General features: G+C 46.4%; 1 protein-coding gene across 1 annotated transcript; it reads left to right on the forward strand.

The window, feature by feature from the left end:
- Positions 1–21,764: 21,764 nt before the first annotated feature.
- LOC132363426 (uncharacterized) lies at positions 21,765–22,694 on the forward strand. The gene has a single exon (XM_059919127.1). It carries the CDS (start codon positions 21,765–21,767, stop codon positions 22,692–22,694), a length of 930 nt encoding a protein of 309 aa, XP_059775110.1.
- The last annotated feature ends 246 nt before the right edge of the window (positions 22,695–22,940 follow it).

Consider the following 22,940-nt stretch of genomic DNA (forward strand, 5'->3'; position numbering starts at 1 on the left):
AACACAGTCTGGAAAAGCAGCAGTCATTGCTCAAAAAAGTGCAAGGTGAACTAACAAAGCACAGATGGCTGGGGCAGAAGACTGTGCATTGAAATACAATAGACCACATAAGATCCGGGAGCAAAAGTTGGGGGAGATTCTTTGGGAAATTAGAACATACAAAAAGTACACATGTGTCCAGAGAAATTAAGAAAGCCACATGCATACTCAAGATAAGATGCATGTTCTGAAAACACCAGAGGAGTCTCTAAGCTTCTACCATGGGCTGAGCCCTGAACTCAATGCAGGTCAGCTAAATGTTGAAGGAGTGATCCAGCAATCTGCACAATGGGGAGAGGTGTGTGGTTTTGAGTGTGCATGTGGATGTGCTTACGTATATTTGTTTTTGTTTGTTTTAGGTGCAAGAATTCAAGGAAATCTCTGTCAAAACATTAGCTAAACATGAACTAAAGGAACAGAGACTTCAGTGCCTACATACGTTAAGGAATACAGTCATTGCAAAAATAGTTTGGAAAGGTTCCTAAACAAACAGACTACTACAGCCTTCAACAATCAAAAGCCCAGAAAACCCTGGGAAAGTGGGAGAATCTGATTTCCATAGACACCACATTATAATATTCGAAAGCCAAATTTTCAACCAAAAAAAATCACAAGGTATACAAAGACATGGACAAGTATGGTCCATTTAAGAAAACAAATTAATTGATGGAACTATCCCTAAGGAAGCCCAGACTTTCCTCCATTGCATATTCTTGCCTCCTTTGTCATAGATTCATTGACCATAAGTGCATGGGTTTCTTTCTGGGCTCTCTATTCTGTTCCAGTGATCGATGTTTTTGTGCCAGTACCATACTGTTTTGATTACTGTAGGTTTGTAGCACAGTCTGAAGCCAGGGAGCATGATTCCTCCAGTTGTGTTCTTCTTTCTCAAGACTGTTTTAGCTATTCAGGATCTTTTGTGTTTCCATACAAAGTTTAAAATTATTTGTTCTAGGTCTGTGGAAAATGCCCTTGATATTTTGATACAGACTGCATTGAATCCGTAGATTTCCTTGGGTATGATGGTCACTTTAACAATATTAATTCTTCCAATCCATGACCATGGTATATCTTTCCAGCTGTTTGTGTCATCTTTAATTTTTTATCAGTGTTGTATAGTTTCCTGGGTACAGGTCTTTTACCTCCTTAGGCAGGTTTATTCTTATGTATTTTATTCTGTTTTATGTGATTGTAAATGGGATTGTTTCCTTAATTTCTCTTTCTGATAGTTCATTGTTAGTGTATAGAAATACAATAGATTTCTATATATTAATTTTGTATCCTGCAAATTTACCAAGTTCATTTTTGAGCTCTAATAGTTTTTTGATGGTGTCTTTAGGATTTTCTATGTATCATGCCATCTGCAAAGAGTGATAGTTTTACTTTTTCCTTTCCATTTTGGAGTCCTTTTATTTATTTATTTTTTCTTGTCTGATTGCTGTGGCTAGGACTTCCAAAACTACGTTCAGTAAAAGTGGTGAGAGTGGGCACCCTTGTCTTGTTCCTGATCTTAGGGGAAATGCTTTCAGCTTTTCACCATTGAGTATGTTAGCTATGGGCTTGTCATATATGGCCTTTATTATGTTGAGGTATGTTCCCTCTATGCCCACTTTCTGGAGAGTTTTTACCATGAATGGATATTGAATTTTTTTCAAAAGCTTTTTCTGCATCTATTGAGATGATCATTAAATGGTTCATTTGTGTCCCTTAATGCATTTAAAAATTTTAATCACATACAGGTTACACATTTTTAATGTAAATTCCCAAGTATTTTAACTTTACTCTTACTATATTTTCATAATATCTTCCAACTAATTTTTAATTATACAAAAATATTTAGCTTGGTATATTAATTATATACCAGACATCTTTATGCATTTAAAATTTTGTAGTACTTGTAACTTTATTTTGTAAGAATACAATTATATATCACACACACATAATAATAGTTGTACTTCCTTTCCCTCAAAATTCATACTTGTCTCTTTCATATAGTTGTATAAGCTAGTGTCTCCAGAACGATGTTAAATAAAAATGGTTACAATAGATATACTTATTTTGTTTCTTACTTTAATGGAAATGCTTGTTGTATATTAAGCCTCACACTAGCCTTTGTGCTGATATCTATATATGGATACACACAAGTATGTACATAAAGTTTCATATTTGGGAGAATAAAATCAGGTCAGATTAAAATAACTTTGATAATTGTTTAAAGTGCCAAACTGTATTTATTCTTTTATTTCTTTAATACATTGTTCCTGAACGCTGTCTTTTGAATTGTTTCAAAAGATTAACATATTTTTTTTACTGTTATTATTTTAAAAAGGGAAATTACTATTATCTTTGGCCTGCAAAGTTCCTTTCAAGCAATCATTTTAAGAGGAGCTATTTTATAATTCATAAGGAAGGAACCATAATTTACTTTGTAGCAGTGTACTTCAATCAAGGAGAATTTACCTAAAATGTAGTAAACAGCCCAGCAAACTTCTATAAATACATTATCAAGAAGTCATGCATTGTTCGCCTGTGACAGGCTGAAATTCCATGTACTGAGAACTGCTTTGTATCCAGCACTCTGCTGATGAATTCAGATACATTAGCTCATGTAATAATCCTCCTAACATTGTTTTAAGATAGGCTTTGATACACCTTTTAAAGTTATGGGAACTAAACCTCAGGCAAGGTTGCTTGCTCTGATAGAAAAGGGCATAACTGAGAATCGACACCAGATCATCTGATTCCTAATTCAGCTCTTGCCAGGTTCAAAACAACATGCCAAATATCGGTCAATTAGTTACAGTTTTTTTTCAACCTGCTCTGAGAGTGGCCATTATGTCAGACCAACAGACGTGTCATTCCTTCTATAAGCATTTATTGAGCACCCACTTTCTTGCACAGAGATCTCCTGGTGGACGAGGTGCTCTGTCATCCTGCACGTCTGCTCACGTGGAAAAGGGGCACGTTGTAGGGCTTGGGAGAGCCAGTCACACCAGGGTTCAGAGGAGGAGGTCACTCAAGGGGAAGTATGCAGACCTGGGATTCTGGAGGGTGCTTCAAAGGTTGAAGATGCAGTTGGAGGCCATGAAAGGGAGGGATACAGCAGACTGCAAAAGATGGTGCAGACATCATGTATCATAATGTACAAATAGTAGGGTTTTTGTCCTATTACATTTTTAAAAATGTTCTAATATTAAAAATTAGTGAATTTAATGGCGAGGACAGCAAGAAGAAAAAGGAGAGGCTGAAGAAAAAGCATCTGTTAGAAGCTAGAGATTGGCTTAGAGTCATAACTGATAGCTAAACTAAAATATAAAGAAAGGAAAGGAAGATAATTTCCAGAAGCCACACACAAATACAATTTGGAAGGTATAAGATATTGGGATGCCATACATTCCATTTCTTCACCTTCAGGGAGAATTACACTCACACTATTCCAATAAGATAAAAGATCATGACTATAGACTGAATTGTGTCTCCCTAAAATTTATATGTTGAAGTCCCAATTTCCAATGTGACTATAGGTGATAGGGCCTTTTTGGAAGTAATGAAAGCGAAATGAGGTCATGGGGTAGGGCCCTGATCTGATACGATTCGTGCCCTTATAAGAAGAGACAGCAGACAGCTCTGCCTCTTTGCCACAGGGGGACACAGTGAGTAGATGGCCATCTGCAAATCAGGAAGAGAACCTCCCCAGAACTCGATCCTGCCAGAACTTGATCTGGGACTTGTAGCCTCCAGAACTGTGACATAATGAATGACTGTTTTTAAGCCACCCAGTCTATGGTATTTTCTTTCGGCAGCCCAAGCTGACTAATACAAACACATTCTATTTTAGGATAGTTCCCTAAAACTCCAACTCCTCACTAACCCTTCTTAGCATCAACGGCCTTGACACCGATCAGATGAAAATAAAGTAAAAGGTTAGCAATGACGTGAGGGGGTCCTTCCAGGATGACCTAAGAAAGTCTTTTACCCAGAGGTGATTTTAGGCAGCGTTAGGAGCCCCTCCAAACCTGGTGAAGAGATCTGAGGAAATAAATGGAAAAGTTGAAAGTAGCTTTGTGTGTGTTGTCGCCTGTGTGCACAGGAACTTACAAAGATGTGATGGCGAGGAGGCGTTCCTAATCTTTAAATGTAAAGTTAAGAAAGGAAATCATTTCCCCCTATAAACATACAATGCGTTACTCCAGGAAATGAAAGTTCATCTTAAACGAGCCAAAGGTTTAAGCCAGTGATACAGTTCACTCACCCCCTCGTTCTTTCTTCAACCCATATTCATGGAGCCCTGGTGGGTACCAGGTGCTGTGCTCTTAGAGTCCCCACCTCCCATCATTGGTACGTATTGAACAGTAAACATTCTTTTCGTTGATCTCGGTTTTTAAAATATTCTATTGGTCAGGGCTCTTTGATACACTTTTCTTGATGACCACCTCCCGCCCCCCCACCTCTCAGACCTTCAGTATCAGGGTGAAGAGTCCAGCAGAATTTTCCCACTTTTGGAGAAGCTCTGCATGTACTTCATAACCTCAGGAAATACTTTCTTAATCAGTCAAGATGGAGACTCCCAGCTGGGCCTTTCTGTGCAACTGATTATTAGCTTTATTCAAACATTCACTTACAAATCTGCCACATGTGTGCTCTTATTCTCACAGACCAGGTCATTGCACTGCGCCCGTTACAAGGGCAGAAGGACCACATTTCCTTAGCCCAATGCTGCTCCCAATGGAGCCAAGAGGGAAGGACCAAGAAAAGAACACCTGTTCATAGAAGTTGTCGGTCTCAGAAGCCCAGCAGTGCCTTGAAAGTTGGCAAAAAAAGATTAAAGGCCACTTCTAGTCACAGCAGTGCTATTGCTGCAGATACATTGGCATATTTATCCTCTTCCAGCCCTTCAGTAGCCTGGGCTATGGAGATTGTCTTAAGGAGCTTGTGTCGATTTCCAAGCTTTCCTCTGGAAGCTTAGCCCTTCTTAAGTGTTCCTTAATAGCTAAAAAGCAGAGCTGGATTCTGAAACTCCATCACTCAGACATTTTGTATCGATAAAACTGATGTTAAGAAGATTTAAGCTGAAATGCTGGCTCCATCATTCTTTTCTTCCTCTCTGTCACCCAGCCCCCTCAGACATTCATGCTACAGGCTTCAAAATGGGACTGATGTTAATGAATTTCAGCACCAAGGAGTCATTTGCTGAGGTTACCTGAGAATAACCCCCCAAACCAACTCCTGAGAAAAATCAAGACAATGTTCCATAGACCCACCTACTGTTCCTTTATGTCACTCTGCCCTCACAAACAACTTGTAGCCTCAAATCTTTTAAAATTGAACATCTGCTCTTCTTTTCTTCTCTAGACAATCTAGGCAAAGGGGTGGGATTTTATTTATTCCATTTGGTGAGATTTTCATATCTCCTTTGCTTGAAATGGCTCAATGGTCAGTATAGTTAAACTTACAAGAGGAAAATGACAGTTTTATGAATATTTATCAAGAGGGTCTAATATTGAAAATTGAAAAAGAAAACAGGGGCCATAAGAAAAGGAAAGAGAGAGAGCAAGAAAGAGGAAGGAGGGGAAAGGAGGAAGGGATCAGAAAAGATAAATCACTGGAATTTAGAAATCAGAAAAAGGTCTGAGGGAACATGGCAGCCCTCCTTCAGGGAGACGTTCATTTAAACCATTTCAACAAGAGGAGAGGGTCTTCCTGTTTCTTAAGGTCCCTGGAAGAGCTGCACCGTCTCCAGTCCATATGCCAAGACTGTCGCTTCATCTGTCCCATGCCTTCTGCCCTGGTCTCTGCGGGAATCGACAATGACTCGTCATGCCCTACTCTTCCCACGTGTAAAGGGACTTTGTTTAAAATAGACCTGATTGTCATACAATCATGAAATGAAGTTAAAAAAAAAGTACCTGCTTCCATTAATAAGCCAGTGGTAAATAGAACCATCTCTCATGGAGGAGAAAGGAGACAATTTTGGTGGGGGCTGGTGGCTAGCGGGACGCTGAGGGTATCTTATTGGCTCCCCTTTGAAAAAAGCTGTCCAGAGCCTTTGTCAAGACAGAGGATAAAAGGCTCAGAGCTCTACCAGCAGACCAACGGGGGTCCTGGTGAGGAGAAACCAAAGGAAGTTGGTATTTTGGGAGTTTTTGCAAAGAAAATGAAGACCCATCTTCTGGAGAGTAGCTCAGAATAGATGTCCAGGTGATGGGGAGAAACCCTCCAGCAGTCTGAGCATGAGGGGATTCAAGAGTCTTTATTTAAGTCTAAAGAACACTAGACACTTAGTTAACCAAAGCCCACAATTGTTATGTGTAATTAATTTCTATTTACATTTTTTTGTCTCAGACTTTGAGATAACACAGCTTATTAAGGTGACTTCTAAGACAGAAGGGGAAGATGACTAGTATACAGTAACCCTTGGGGAATAAGTTTCCCTTGGGAGCTGCCTTTTCTAGACACGTGATGCTCTCCTAAGAGAGAGTACTGATGAACATAATTCCTTAACAATTTGGGGGGATTGCTATACCAGCTCTTTACTTCTGTGGCATTGCAATGGAAACTGCTGGTTATGTCACAGCAATTGGAAAGGTGTGCAGCCCAAGTCCAGCCTGAAGACATTCTTAGTGCCAGCCAATCCCAAACATAGAATGCAGAGGATTGTGCAAAAACACTAATTTGCTTTTTCCATCAGACACCTTTCAGTGCTAACGGTGACCATGTTGGATGAGAGCCCAGGAGTTCCATCCCTCATCTTCCTCTTCAGTTCCAACTCCCCGCAGTTTTTCTGCCCCTGCCTTCCCCCCAGGATCTTCTCTTCATTGCAAAGGAGGCAAATATGCTTGATAGAAAGTACTCCCTTCAAATACGTCTTCATGACAGACCAGTGTTTCCTTGTTAATGTTTATCACTTTTCCTCGGTAACTTAAATGCATTCTTAGGCTAAAAGAAACCTCTCTGGCCTTACCCAGCCTCCCTTCTTGCTGGAGGAAGAACAAGGGAGTAGAAGGAGGGAAAATCCGGTCCTGATGTCACTGTGATGCTTTCAGCTCTTTGCTTTCCCCGGATGCTAAGTGTGATATGCATTTGGATGGCCAAAGAGGCCGAGATGGGATGCTACACTCTCCCCTGAACGTTTTGAACAGGTCGGGATGACCCTTGTGCTAGATGTTACCAGATGTCCATTTCTTCCAGCTGTGAAAGAAGTTGATCTGTCCACGTTGTCATCAACTGTTCATTGTTGGGATTTCTAAGTGTTTGGCCGGCACTGTCCTAACTGCTGTGGGTATCACTGTGGATTTGGGGGTGACATGGGGGTGGTGTTAAGGCTACCAAATAAACATAACATGTAGTAGCAGATATGAAAATGGCCATATGGAAACAATAATGAAAATACAAACAAGAATGTAACTAATTTTAACTTGTGTGGTGCAGGGTAAAATTGAAGCGTCCTGGCAGACAGGAGAAGTGACGGAAGGAGAGCTGCGTCTGGACCTTGGAGGAGGGCTGCGATCTCACAGGAGAAGCAGGTGCGAGGGAGACCCTGGGGCAGCCACCGGGAGGCCAGGAGGCTGGAGTGAGCATGCTCAGAGAGGCTGTGGTGGGATTGTGGTCCGTGAGGATGAGGGTGGAGGAAGTTACACAGGTGGGATGGGGCCAGGTTTCACCTGACTCTGAAAGCCAGGCAGAAGGCAGACTAGAAACTTGAGGCTTGTGTTTCTCAAACCCCAGGCTACTCATAAATATGCAGCATCTTCCTGGAAACTCAGTGTTATACAAATATTTGGGGCAACTCATTCTTTAACTCATGTACTAAAACAAACGTTCTGGAGTAGAATACAAAATTGGCGTGACTTTCATAATAAAATATGCATTTTTGAAGCCATTTTGGTTTATGGCAGGTCCCTTGCATGACACTGTCACACCCCCAGGGACTCTTCTCCATATGGGGTGTATCACGGGACAGTTTGAGAATTTCCTTAAGCAATAGGAAATGAGACCTCACTGCCCAAGGCTTTGCTCTGTGCCTGGAGCATCTTTTCTGCCCCTGTGAGCATCTTCTGGTCCCACTTCAAGAGCTGATCTGACATCTGGGCTAATAGAGCAGAGTGACTGTGTGTCCCACGAATATTCGCCAATGCCAAGATGTGGTCCCTTAATATCAAGTGCTAGGACATCTGTACGGTCCTTTGTAGGTTGATTTGCCATCATACTCTCCACAGCCCTAGAAATAATAATATTACCCTGATTTACAAATGAGGGAATGATGTGCGGCAGGTTTTGTAAACAAGTTGGATGGGTACTTTCGAGAAGACTGTATGTCAGGACATGGGTCCTGGCAGGCAGGGGGCCCCAGAGTCATATTCACGTGTGCAGCCCTTTGATCTGGAAGGTGCCTTCTGTCACGGTCATCCGCCAGCTTCATGGAAGGCAGCCGCCCTTCCTCATTCAGTTCTCCAGCGTCTGTCAACTGGTGCATTGCTGGACAAGAATTCATGACAGCGTTCAGCCCCATGTTTCTTATGAAGAATTTAACTGAAGCAAACAGAATTTAGGTGGGCAATTTAGTCTTGGAGATTGCTGTCTGTCCATCCGTCTGTTTCTGTCTTTTTCTCTCTCTCTTTCAGGTTATTGACAATATCATCATGATTTGAAACCCCCAGAATCACCTGCTTTTATTTAGCAGGGTATTGTAAGTAGTAAACTACTGTCTTCAAAGCTCAGGAAGCCCTGTCTATTTTAATACCAACTTTCTGAAGGCTCATTAGTAATTAATGAAATCATTAAGAAAGGTTCACAGTGACTGACACCTTCCTGGCAACCACAATCTCCTCTTTTTTTTTTTTTTTTAAATAAATTTATTTATTTTATTATTTTTATTTTTTTTGCTGTGTTGGGTCTTCCTTTCTGTGCGAGGGCTTTCTCTAGTTGCGGCGAGCGGGGGCCACTCTTCATTGCGGTGCGCGGGCCTCTCACTGTCGTGGCCTCTCTTGTTGCGGAGCACAGGCTCCAGACGCGCAGGCTCAGTAATTGTGGCTCACGGGCCCAGTTGCTCCGTGCCATGTGGGATCTTCCCAGACCAGGACTCGAACCTGTGTCCCCTGCATTGGCAGGCAGATTCTCAACCACTGCACCACCAGGGAAGCCCCACAATCTCCTCTTGTACTTAAGAGGAAATGCCACTGGCTCCACAGGTTTGATTTGGGGAGTGGAGTGGGTAGCTGTAGGGGGCAGGAATCAGATTACATAAAGTTTCACAACAGCCATCATCCAGAACAGAAAGCTGTGCGTGTGTTCCTCCAAGTTCCTCTACTTCGGAAGCTGTGCCTTCATCCATCCAATGCTGGTTTTCAGAAATCTTGCTAATATCATGTTTTCCAAGACAGTACCATGTGGCTCAACTCAATTAGCAAAGATGTAAGGTTGAAAGTCACTCTCTCTTTTTTCTGTTGTTGTTTTTTCTCCCATTTTCACACATTTCCTTTTTTCTTGGCATTGCCTAGATTTATTCTCCTCTTTTCCCTTTTAGGAACAGAATTTGGCATAAATAAATAACTGACAAAATGGTATAAGCAGGAGGGTAAACACAGGGTTTCTCCAGCCTCCGCTGCAGGTCGGGGTAATTTGTTGCAGCAGGTGGTTACCCACAAGAAGGACGGGAGCTCCAACGGCTGCTGTTTAATTTGTATTTTAATAAAGAAACCCACAGCCTTCCCTTAATTGCTGGCAATGGAACGCGAACCCCCTCCAAAGCCTTTCAGGTCACTAATGCACTGAAATTGTTAAATTGAAACGGACTACTTTAGCCAGGGCACTGGCCACAAGGTGGAATTCGGTACATTTCATACCTCAGTGCATTTAAATGGTATGGAGCTGATATTTACTACAAATGCAAGCACCAGTGGAGTCCGCATACTTAATCTGCCTTCTCCAACTCTCAGAATTAAGCAGTTGATCTATGGGACACAAAGGGATCATCCTTCTCTCAAAGAGAATATTTTATGACCAGGCAGTTTATTTATTTATTTATTTGAAATTTATTTATTTATTTTTTATACAGCTGGGTCTTATTAGTTATCTATTTTATACATAGTAGTGTACGTATGTCAATCCCAATCTCCCAATTCATCCCACCACCACCAGGCAGTTTAAAAGGCACTGACGTAAACAACTGTTTACAGCTCTCTCTCTCTCTCTTTCATCTTCAAAAGGCAAAAAGTACATGTAAGGACTTGCTGTTTGGCAGACAAAGCATTTTAGAAAGTCACTTGAAATGCTTTCCTTTTCCTTTGAGGATGACTGAATCTTTGATAGGTGCTCAAGAGAGTTCTTATAATTTAGTTTATTTCTCTTATTTTTTCTTAAGGGGGAGAAGTGGGATAGTGTGAAGGCACAGAGCTGAAGCCTGCATTTTTTTATTTTTTCATTTTACCTTCATTTATTTCTTCCATTTATTTCTCGCTCTCTGCTTTCTTGTGGAAGTGGAAATCTTACGGCTTAAATCATAAAAGTATTATTTATGGCTTTTACTCCATGACTGAACGTGCCAGATTTTCTGGGACAGGGTCAATTTCAAAGGAACAGCTAAGGTTAATTTCATCCTTGGGGCTTTGTAAGAATTTCACCTAGACAAAGGAAGGAAATAAAAAAGAAATACTTTGCTACACCCCTTGTCCTATTTTTTGACTTCTAGTAGAGGGTCACTCTCCTTTTAGCCATGCTGATATTTGGAAAGCCACTATGGAAATGACTTAATTTTTGAGGTATATGTCTCATAAATAAAATGTGTGTCCCTCATCTTCTCATTTCCTTCCAGCGCTCGAGGGAGTAAGAAGACATGGAGTGAAGAGCTGCCTCATTTTCCAGAGAGAATAGGGGCACTGAGAGCTAGGAGGGACGGCGGTAGCTGTCACAGTCCTGAATTTTTACCTCCTGGAATCCAGGATGTGCCCCTTCCCCACCCCACCAGCTGGATGAGTGATCACAGTGGAATAATGATGCCAGGAGGCTCAGAGGTACACTCTACGTTTTGAATTGGGTTTTATTAGTCAGCCCACTTATTGAGTGCTATGTGCTGTCACTGGAGTTATAAAGATATACATGACACCAGCTCTGCCCCTACAGAGCTTGCAATGTGTTTAGGGAAACCAGGCATATCCCCATGAAGCAGAAGCTCACTGAACAAGGCAGCAGGAACTTTTGCCTCCAAGGATGCAGATGGTGATAAAGATTGCAATTGTCTGAGGCTACAGGGGACGAACTGGAACCATAGCCTGTGCTCAGAGACATGCGGATCCCAGAAGGAAAAGGGTGAAAGGCGAGTTCTAACTAATCTGAAATTTGATATTCCAAGAGCTTCCTTTAAAAGGCCCTTTTAAAATTCTTTCCCTTCCTCTTAAAAAATTCAGCTATCAAATGTTGTCCGCTATCAAATGATGTCCTTTCCATACAGTGAAAAATATACACTAAGGAAAGAAAAAGGGTAAGACTCATGCTCTATGATTCCTTGTTGAACAAGGAAAAGCATTTGGACTGTTCTCACCCCGTGATGAGTTTCTTTTCCTCTCCTTCCTTGCTTTGGTTGATGATGTGAGTCTAAGCAATTCACTGAAGCCACGTGAGAACAAGCAAAAGTCAGGGTCCAAGCAGAATTACTAGCTTGGGGAATGCCTGTCTCTCTGGACCTCCCTGTGAGACCAGTGAGGATTTCCAGACTTTCGCAGACTTTAAAATCAGCTCTCCTGAGACCGAATAAGGTGCAAAAGGAAACTGTCTTCTCAGGTTGGGTGGACCATGAGGGAAAGAACGGATGGATAAATCCAGAGAAGGTGCATAATCTGTCCGCCCAAACAATCTAAAATGACCTTCACATGCCCTCCAGGGTGGCCCCGGGAAATACATCACTAGATTCCTCCAGGCTTTACCTTGCTCTGCTTCCCAGAGCCTGTGTTACACAGGCAGAAACACCACCGTCATATTTCTCCCTGCCCTCAGGAACATTCACCAGTTGGGGGAAAAATAAAGCCAGAAAATTGTTGCTATGGGCTCTGTTTTGTGGAAGTTAAAATGCTGGTGCAGGAATCTGATCGCTTGATAGCTCCCTCTCTCTCTCCATCTCTCTCTCTCTCTCTCTCCCTTCCTCCCTCTCTCCCTCCCCCTCTCTCTCTCACCCTCCACCCTTTCTCGGCTCTCTCTCTCTCCCACCCCCACTTTTTCTACTCTCCCCTCTTCCCTCCACTGGACTCCCAGGGCCGCTCCCACACCGGGTTGGAGGAGAGCCTTACAGGTTGTCAATGAAACCTGGAATTATTTCCTTTGATGGCTCAGGTAATAGTAGGAGCCAAGGCAATGAGTGAGGTCGTCTGAAACCAATGCAGTCCTGCCCGGGACCCGGGAGCCAATCGCAGGAGCAGAGGGCGGGGCGTCAGCGCCAGCAGAAAATTGCTAAGTGCCTCGCTAGCACAGTTGGTCCGAGCCGCCGAAAGGTCTGGTCGCAGAGACGGGGACGCGTAATCCTCAGCGTGCTCCATCCCGACAGCAGCCCTCCACGGCTCGGCAGGGCAGCGAGCCTCTGGGCACCGGCCCCTCTGCTCCACGGAGAAGGTACTCCTGCTGCATCGCGGCGGGGCTGCTCTTGCGTTTCCGTCCTCAGCGGCTTGCAGTTTAGCCTCTGTAGAGGGGTTGCAGAAAGAAAAGTTTAGGGGAGGAAATGTGGCAACGGAGGGAAATCACCGTGTTTTGTTGGGAGGAAAACAAGCTGACGGTTTGGGAAACTTCTGTGCTGTCTAGAACTGGATTGGTTTACTACTCTCTCAATTAGCCGCGCTCAGGTCTGTGGAAATAGGTCTGGTCTTGGGCTAGGGTGCCTGCCTGTTGGGGTGTAGATTTGGATTTGTTGGGTGAAGGGGGTTGAACCCTGGATGTGCTGCTTCCTGGCAGACGCATTGCTGGGAGGCTGATTCTGGGAAGCGTGATGGGTTGGTTGGGTTTTCCACCATAGGGTCTGCCCCCTTGACTTTATCCTGACCTGCTGTCCCCCAACTCTTGTGACCTTCAGTTTGAGTCCTTCCTCAAACTTCTGTCTCCTTCCTCGCCCCTCCCGCTTGCCGACTCTGTCTGCGCTCATTTAATGTGGTGGAAGGAGACATTTCCTGGGGTGTGGGCGACTGTCCTGTTTGACCTGATGGGCGTCTGCCTGTCACATAACTTGGTGAGAAAGCAACAAAACGGTTCCCAGAGGAAAAGCCGTCACTCCACTGATTAGCTCCCGAAAACTCTGGAAGACTGTCCGGGCTTGGTGTGTACTGAAATAAAGGGGATGGAGTGAAATTGCAGCCCGTGTGAAGGTTACACCCTCACCAGGGACAGGCCGTAGGGTGCTAAGGAAGCCCGAGGCTCTGGGTGCATGGGGGGCTGAGGGGCTGCTGGCACCACCATCCCTGCTGCCTGTGATGACTGTTCTTCAAGTGAAGGGCTGGCCACGGCAGGAGGCTGGGCCAGGCTTGTAGCATCCTTGTTCCTTTCTGAACAGTTAGGACCACAAGGGCCCTGCTTGCTCTGAGTCCCACCTGTGGTCCTGAGGAGAAGCCCTTCTCCCCACGTTCTGCCACCCGGGAGGTATTAGGTCAGTGGGCCTCCTAGGAAGCAGGGTCCCCATGGGAGAAGGTGATGTGCTTGGTCTTAAACTTCCTTCCTGCTTTGGTGCAGGCAGCTCCTATTTGAATGTTCCACAGCACTTGGCCAGGTGTGTCCTCCCACCTGCTGGGTCCTCAGAAGCAGCTGGTCCAGGACTGATCTTCCACATCCCTGAGTCCCTCTGAATTCTAGCCTAGACCCGAAGCTGGCAAGTTCGGTTCCCAGTCCTGGCAGGATGGGGATGTGCTGGGAGGACTCCTCCAGGACACCTGGTCCCCAGGACACCCTTCCCGCCGAGGTGTAGATGCCTCCATTCTCCGGCTCCACAAATCACATTCACTCTTTAATTCTTGTTTTCTTTAACCTCCACAAGGGCTTCTCCTCCGCCTCCTTTACACAGCTATTTCGGGTGGGAGATGTTATTGCCGAAGCTCTACTCACAATGCTTAAAAAAAAACCGGCTGCCCGACTTTTGTTTTTCTTGGTCAGGATACAGTCAGCTTTCTCCTCTGCACATGTTGCCTGGCTGTAAACAAAACAAGCTTGCAACCCCGCAGAGGAGAATGCCTTTGTGTTTGGGAGGCTGGAGTGGAGGCTGAACTTGTCTTGCCTGTTGGGGCATCTTTGGCCCAAGACCTTCTCCTCTGTGGTCTGTCTGGGGCAGGTGACCCCCAGAGAGCCCACGAGAGAAGACATCCAGCAGGTGGGAGATTTTGAAAAGGGGCACCTTGGTTTTCATGAAGGCAGTGATAACACGAGAACATGCTTTGGAGTTGGAGGGGTATCTAGAACCGGGGACAGGTAGCAAAATCGTGGGTCCCTCCCACCGATGCCGATCTGCTAGATTTCTATCGTGATAGAGGACATTCAACGTAAGGCTTTGAAACCGGCTCTATTTTGAAACCGGCTTTATTTTTAACATGGACATTCTTTACTTTTGGTCCCTGTGCCCTTTTCTTTAATAATTAAAGCAGATGTACAGTGTAGGTTTGATAGGCCACAAACAGGCTGTTTTAGTTAGCATAAAATTCAAGTTAACTCCTGTGTAAGCCAGAATGACTTTCCCATACCTCAGTATGTGAAAATTTCTTTTCTCACTACCATCTGGGCACAGGGGAGGGGTCCCCAATCTCTCCTGGCAGGACGGGGCAGGACAGTGTTTCCTGGAGAAAGGGACCCTGAGCTGATTCTTGAAGGGTGGGATGTGGATGATGCCAGTGAAGAAGGGTGGGAAAGGCCTCTCCTGAGTGTGGCCTCGACATAAGTGATGTCTTCAGGGAAACAAAATTCAAAGGTATTTCTAGATGCAAAGTGCTAGCGGGTGGCTGTGTTCGTCTCCTTGGGCTGCTGTAACAAATGACCACAAACTGCTTGGCTTACAACAATAGAAATTTATTCTCTCACAGTTCTGGAGGCTACAAATCTGAAGTCAAGGTGTAGGCAGGACCTCCCTCTGGAGGCTCTGATTGAAAGTCAGGTCCCCGCTTCTCTCCTCGCTGCTGGTGGCTGCTGAGAACGCTTGCTGTTCCCTGGCTTGCAGCTGAGTCACGCCGGCCTGCTCTCTTCCCCGTGTGTGTCTCTGGGTGTCCTCTCCTCTTCGGAAAAAGACCCCAGTCATTCGGTTTAGCACTCACTATAATCCAGTGTGACATCATCGTAATTACATCTGAAAAGACCCTATTTCCAAATAAGGTCACATGTCCGAGGTGGACCTCAATTTGGGGGGACAGTACTCTCGCAGCACAGCAGTAGAGACAAAAGTGGGGATTGGATGGTAGACAAAGGTACAGACCCATACTGTGCATAATAGTGACATTTACTTTGTCAACATTTTCCATTTTCTCGACTGGTCTGCTGCCGAATTCGTGGGGAATTCTCAAAGAGGGGTGCATCTACTGAGGATGCAGTGCCTTGGCTTCCAGTTGCACATGTAGAGCTAGAAGCGGGGATTCTGTCCCTGGCTCAGCTGCCTAGTAGTTTTACAGCATTGCTTTGAACTTTCTAAACCTTCACTGCCATGGTTTTATAATCAGGGATTACAATGACTGCCCTGCTTGTTTAGAAGCTTCCTGTTTGCCAAGCTGTGTAATAAACTGTAAAGTGTGTGTAAAATGTTCCTTCATGGGATTTTAAAAAATTGTCTATTAGTTCCATTCTTTCATCTCTGCAGTGCAATATACAACTTCTATCTTCCAGTTAGGGGCAGGCCTGCTGTGCACATCCGGAAGACTCGAAGAGCGGTTAGGAAATCCATAGGTGTGACTTAATATTTATTTATGTGTCTTAAGCCAGGGGTCAGAACATAGCCACCGGCCAAATGCAGCCACTACTTATTTTGTAAGGTCTGCAAGCGAAGAATGGTTTTTACGTTTTTAAATGCTTGGAAAAAATCAAAAGAAGAATACATCGTGACATGAAAATTACATGAAGTTCAAAAATTAAGGCTCATAATAAAGCCTTATTGGAATACAGCCATACTCAATCCTCTCCATACTGTCTAGAGCTCTCCTCACATCACACAGCCGAATTGAGTAGTTGCCGTGGAGGACTCTTGTCCCACAAAGCCTGCAATGTTTACTCTCTGGCCGCCACACAGGAAATGTTTGCCCACCCCTGTGTGAAGTGGATGATTCTGGTGAAGGAGGAGGTGAGTTGTCATCCCTCTGGGTGGCTGTCTCCCTACTCATAGGAATGATTCCTTTGGAACATTCCAGACTCTAAAGCTGCCTTGTCTTCTGTTCATTTCCAGAGTTTCGTTTTGTTAGGGCCCAGCAGGTTGAAGGTTGTAGGGAATAAGAAGTATCATTCCCAACCCCTGAACAGGAACTTTGTTGCTATTTTGCTTTGTTTCTTTCAATAAGATAGATTGAAATTTACGAACATTTTATGTTGTAAGAATCAGTTTGAAGTCTGCCACACTGTGGAAACAATGAGGATGGTTTGTTTCTTCTGCCATCTTCCCACCAAACTGAATTTCTGGTAACCAGGACTCCTGAGTTTTCTGAGACAGCCCTGATGTAGAATATTTTTTCTTGTCACTACAGATCAATGATATGTCCTGAAAAATCTAGTATTTCCTCTCCAAACTGTACCCAACAGGGGAGTAACACTTTTGTTATACAAACACACAGATGATAATTTAAATGAAAAAACAGATGTGAATGTGTAGTATGGCACTTGAGCTGTATACAACTTCCTAGGCCTGCGACAAGATCTGTAGCTTGGGAGTCTGGTTCTGAAGCTCATTTATACTAAAAAATATATATCATAGTCATTACTTCCATCTAGAATCTGATTCAGAGGAGAGGAAAGAATTCCCCAAAATGACAGCTATGAAAGTAATTTTTTTAAGGTGGAGGTAGTGTCATGGGTGTTTGATTATTGTAAGCCTTGTGGCCTCCTCCTGTACTCTGTAATCCCATTATTATATTGTTATCATTGGATATATCCTCTCCTTAGCAGATGACTTATTAAGCCCCTTTTATGTGTCAGGCCCTTTACTAAATACTTGGAATTTATTTCATTTGAACTTTACAAGTGCAAGTAGGAATCTTCATTGCCTTCATCTTAAAAAGATGTGAAAGCTGAAGCTTAGGTCAAGTATCTCATCCAAAATCGTACACCTTTTAAGTGATACAGCCAAGGTTCAAACACAGTACAGTTTAGCTCTCGAATGTGAGCTCTGAATTACTATATATTCTTCATTTACTTAATCTTTCATATTAATTGGCTGTCTACCAAGAGTCAGGTGCTGTGTTAATTACGGAGAATTTAATAGCAAATGAAACAGATACAGTTTCTGTTTATAGTGTTTACAGGATAGTGTGGGAAATGGACACTAATTTAAAAAATCATACAAATATCTAAATGAAGGAACGTAATGGAATAGTAGAGAAAGGGGAAATCACAAGGTCTTTGGCAACAGGGAAGTCTTCTCTGAGTAAGGATTAGTCAGGGCAGTGAGGGGAGACAGGAGAATTACAGACAGATGGAACAGCATATGCAAAGCGTCTGCAGTCAGAGAAATCACAGCGTTTAAGGAATAACAAGAAAGCCAGCATGGCTAGAAGCCGTGCGGTGAGGTGCAGAGAATGGATTGATGGAAACAAGAGTGTCATCTACTTTGAACTGTCAACTGTCAGACTTTCAATTGTTTCCTGTGTTGATGAAAATCATCCATAAACAGTCTATAATAGGAGTAGAAAAGAGTTTTATTTGAGCCAAACTGAGGACTGTAGCCCAGAAGACAGCTTCTTAGATTACTCTGAGAAACTGCTCTGGAGAAGCATGGATTTCAGCACAGTTTTATGTCTTGTCAGAACAAAGAACATCAAACAAGTCAGGGATACATTCCTTTAGGTTTTCAAAAAACCAGATCAGCACGCACACAGCGAGTCAGTATGACCTTGGCACCTGGGAAGGGGGTCTTCTCATGGAAGGAACACCAGCAGTGGTGTCCCAGGAAGGGGGGGGGGCATTTCATCTTTATTTTTAACATGGACATTCTTTACTTTTGGTCAGTGCACCCTTTTCTTTAATAACTAAAGCAGATGTATAAAGTAGGTTTGATAGCCACAAACGGGCTGTTCTAGTTAGCATAAAATTCAAATTAAGCCAGAATGACTGCCCCATACCTCAGTATGTGAACATTTCTTTTATCAACTGAAAGAGTATGGCCTTGGGTGAGGGTGACGGCAGTGGAGAAAAATGAGCGATAAATAGATCTGAGGGACAATGAAGTAGGTAAAAATGGATGAAGTGGATAATGGGTGTGAAAGAGAAGGTGGTTTCTGAATGACTTCCAAGCTTAGAACTTACACCACTGGATGGTGGCCGCTCCCACCCACCTCCACCCTACCCGCCCCCCCCCCCCGCCATAATAACCTTGAGGTTGTGACCCAGAGACCAGAAAGATCTGAGAAGCAGGGAGAAGGACATGACGAAACCCTTTGTCCATGTTGCTCCAGGCTGAGCAGGGCTAAAGTGGCATAGAGGTGAATTTGCCCCCAGCCAAGGGGTATGGGGCAGCAAGGGAGAGGGACCAGGGGGCTTTGTCCTCAGAGCTTCTTCCCAATCAAGCCTTTCTACCTCTCTGATGGAGGGTGAGGACACACAGGGGCCAGCCCAGGACGTGGAGCCCAGAGAGGCACGGGCTAGAGGTGCCCTCCTGGTGTGCTGATATCCAAAGGCAGGACAGTGCGTTGAGTGAGTTCAAGACAGTCACCAAGAGAGGGGCTGCGGACAGGACAGTTACCAGAACCCCGGTACCCTGAATGAAGGATACCAGCAGGAAGTTATTGCAGGCGTCCAGAGGGAACACGGAAGTTGGCAGTAGTTGGATGATACGCCTCTAGCAGGAGGACTGGATTATTTAAAAGGTGGGAACAGTTTAGGTGTGGTCTCGGGACCTAGGTCCAGTGACTCCCAGGGGGTCCATCCCGTTCTTCCTTTGTTTAAAAGGCAGAGATGGTAGGACCCAGAGAGCACGATTTTAGACTTCTTGAGTGCATGGGCTTTGCTTACTCACCTTTGTACCTTAGCACCTCACACAGAGGGGCTCCATAAATGATTGTTCATATCTTCATAATAAGCTATTGCCCCATTGTTTTTGCTTTAAAACAATTAAGACTTTAAACAATAGTTTTAATTAAAAAAAGATCATTTGTATAGAAAGTCTTCTAGAACATTTCCATGAAATCGTAGTTTAGTTATACACCTATCAAAGTGGCCTTGTTGAAAGAATATTTTGTGAAATTGGCTTTGTTCAAGAAAATCTGAGGGTTATGGCCAGTTTCCACAAGAATCTTGACCAGGTTCTTGGTCCCATGGGGGTCACATTCAAATAGGAAAAACCCAAAGAAAGGGAGAGGCAGGTCCTTGGAGGGCGTGCTCTCATAGCACAAGCTGCTCCCTCCGGCAGTTGCTTCTGATAACCGTCTGCACGTCCTGACTCCATCCTCCCCCTTGGCAAAGCCTACTGCCCTCTCAGTGGACACCTCTGCTGCTAGACATTGCCTGCCTTCAGCTGTCTGCTCTTGGAGGCTTGATCCTATTTTACCAGAAATCAAGGCTGTGTGAGCCGGAGTTGGTGTGCAGCTCACAGAGGTAGATGTCCTTCCCAGATCCCAACCCCCTTTCAGCCATAAGACAAAAGGGACGTGATAGTCGGGAAGTCCTTCTCTGGAGGACAATTTGGTGCTGCCTCAGGGGTGAAGAGGTCGAGAATGCCTCCTGGGTGACCTTAAGACTTGGAAGGGTATGGATCAAATTCCCTATGTGTGTCTTCTCACTTTGCACACCACTTGGGCCCTTGAAAATGAATCGAAAGATATTTTTGTTCAGGGTAGTTTGAATAAAAGAATTCTGTTGATGGGGCTTCCCTGGTGGCGCAGTGGTTGAGAATCTGCCTGCCAATGCAGGGGACACGGGTTCGAGCCCTGGTCTGGGAAGATCCCACATGCCGCGGAGCAACTAGGCCCGTGAGCCACAAGTACTGAGCCTGCGCGTCTGGAGCCTGTGCTCCGCAACAAGAGAGGCCGCGATAGTGAGAGGCCCGAGCACCGCGATGAAGAGTGGCCCCTGCTTGCCACAACTAGAGAAAGCCCTCGCACAGAAACGAAGACCCAACACAGCCAAAAATAAATAAATAAATAAAAGTAAAAATTAAAAAAAAGAAAGTAAAATCAATCCCCAAAATATTAAAAACAAAACAAAACAAAAAAAAACTCTTAAAAAAATAAAAGTAGCCTCTTAAATTTGGCGGGACAGCGGGTGGAGGGTTCAGAGGGGGATGGGATGAGTTAGGGTGGGGCGGGTGTGATATTCAGATGGAACAATATTTAACCTACAGCCCCTCATGCCTGGGATCCTTTATACCAGCAGGCACGGAGGCGTCCTTCGTTTCATTCAGTTATTTTTTTTAAAAAACGGACTAGTTGACGAAGTGCCTGAAACTTTATACCAAGTGGCCTTATTGAGCCACTATTTTATTCAAGCAGTGCTCAGATCAGCAGTACCCCACAGGTCAGAAAATCACGGCGAACGGGGAATTTTCACAGCAGAAAAGGCAAGGGTAATCAAGCCTGAAGCGTCCCACGAGGGGAGCCGTGGAAGAGGCAGCAAACCTGAAGAGCTCCCTGTGTGTGCGCGTTAGCAGGGGAGCGAGCGAGCGAGACAGAAAGTTGTTGTAATTGCAGCCTGTCTCCTGCGAACGTGTTGCTCCCTCTGGACTCTCCGGTAACCAGTTCACCCAAAACTTTTCTGCCACGAGGCCCCGCATCTCCCACGTGCCCCCTTCCTTCCTGCGCCGGCTAACAGGTCCCCGGTCACCGAAGCGTCACCTCTCAGCCCCCGGGAAATCTCCGCAGCCCCCTCGGACTGCAGCCTGGTCGCCGCCCGGCCTCCCAGTGCAGCAGTCGGGGCGACGGAGAGGGAGGCGGCGCGCAGGCCGGGGAAGACCCGGGAGGACCAACTCGCGGGCCGGGCTCGGGCATCAGCACGGGGAAGGGAGGCGCGGGCCGAGCGCGCCCCGCAGGTAAACAGGCCGGCGAGGCGCAGGGCGCTGTCGCCGCGGCCGCCCAGCGATTTCCAGGCACGCAACTCCGCCTCCAGGGCTCTCTCCCTCGCGCGCTCGCCCCGCCGCCCGCTCGCAGCCTTCGCAGCCGCCGCAGCATCGCTTCACACAAAGGACTGTTCCCCGCCGAGCCGCTCCTCCACCTCCACGTCCTCCTCCGGTGACGGCAGCCCCGACAGCCGGGCTCGGGCGCGGCGGCGGCGGCGGCGGCGCGGGGACGACCTGTCACTCCCAGCAACCGCGGCGGCGGCGGCTTTTTTTTTTTTTTTTTTTTCTATTTTGCTTAAAAAAACTTTTTTTTTTGCCCTTATACTGCTTGGCTTTTCTGTGGTTCCACCCACCTCTTCTCTCTCTTCCTCCTCCTCCCGTAAACAACTCTCCCACAGCTCCCGCCAATAAATAAATTAGGAGGAGGGTATGGGGGAGGGGTGCGGGGGGAGGAGGGGAGAGGAAAAGGGAGGCAGCGCGAGAGAGCGAGGCAGAGTCCGAACCGACAGCCAGGAGCCCGCACGCACCTCGCACCATGAGATGGCGACGCGCCCCGCGCCGCTCCGGGAGGACCGGCCCCCGGGCCCAGCGCCCCTGCCCCGCCGCCCGCTCGCCGCCGCCGCTGCTGTGGACCGCGGCCCTGGCGCCGGAGGCGGCCGCCAGCAACGAGGTGGCTCCCGCGGGGGCCTCGGTGTGCTACGAGTCCCCGCCCAGCGTGGGCTCGGTGCAGGAGCTGGCTCAGCGCGCCGCGGTGGTGATCGAGGGAAAGGTGCACGCGCCGCGGCGGCAGCAGGGGGCACTCGACAGGAAGGCGGCGGCGGCGGCGGCGGCGGGCGAGGCAGGGGCGTGGGGAGGCGAGCGCCAGCCGTCAGCCGCGGGCCCGGGAGCGCTGCCCGCTGCCAACGGGACCGTGTCCCACTGGCCCGCGGGCCCCGCGCCCAGCGCCGCCGAGCCCGGAGACGAGGCGCCCTATCTGGTGAAGGTGCACCAGGTGTGGGCGGTGAAAGCCGGGGGCCTGAAGAAGGACTCGCTGCTCACCGTGCGCCTGGGCGCCTGGGGCCACCCCGCGTTCCCCTCCTGCGGGCGGCTCAAGGAGGACAGCAGGTACATCTTCTTCATGGAGCCCGATGCCAACAGCAGCGGCCGCGCGCCGGCCGCCTTCCGAGCATCCTTCCCCCCTCTGGAGACGGACCAGAACCTCAAGAAGGAAGTCAGCCGGGTGCTGTGCAAGCGGTGCGGTAAGTTCCTCGCCTCGCGGGGCGCGCTCGGGCGGGGCGGGGAGGCCGCACTCCCGGGGCGCGGCGGGCGCCGGGCTTCGACGGCTTCCGGGCGGACGCGGTCTGAGCGGTGGAGTTTCGGGCTTGGAAGACTGTGGGCGATCCTCAAGAGGAGGAAGGTTCGCGGATTGGATTCCACGGGCAGCGCCTTCTCCAGTGTCCCTGTTTCGAGGCATTGCCATTGGTGAAAGCCCAAGTTTGGTCCTTGGTTGGGGCCGCCTCAAACTTTTTAATTCCTTGGGGTTTCATTCGCCAAGTAGAATGGAAATGGGCCGGCTGCTTTCTTGCGCGTGCCTTCTTGAACTCTTTCGTTAGGAGTTGCTGTTAAGGGCAGCTGTGAGGGGCTTTTTCCTCTGAAGGAGGAAAGGTGAGTCGGACAGGACTGTAAAGTCTTCCCATCACTTCGAGTCCGGAGTGTGGACTTGGTCAGGGGT

This window comes from Balaenoptera ricei, chromosome 3 (assembly GCF_028023285.1).
Source record: "Balaenoptera ricei isolate mBalRic1 chromosome 3, mBalRic1.hap2, whole genome shotgun sequence".
Classification (NCBI taxonomy): Eukaryota; Metazoa; Chordata; class Mammalia; order Artiodactyla; family Balaenopteridae; genus Balaenoptera; species Balaenoptera ricei.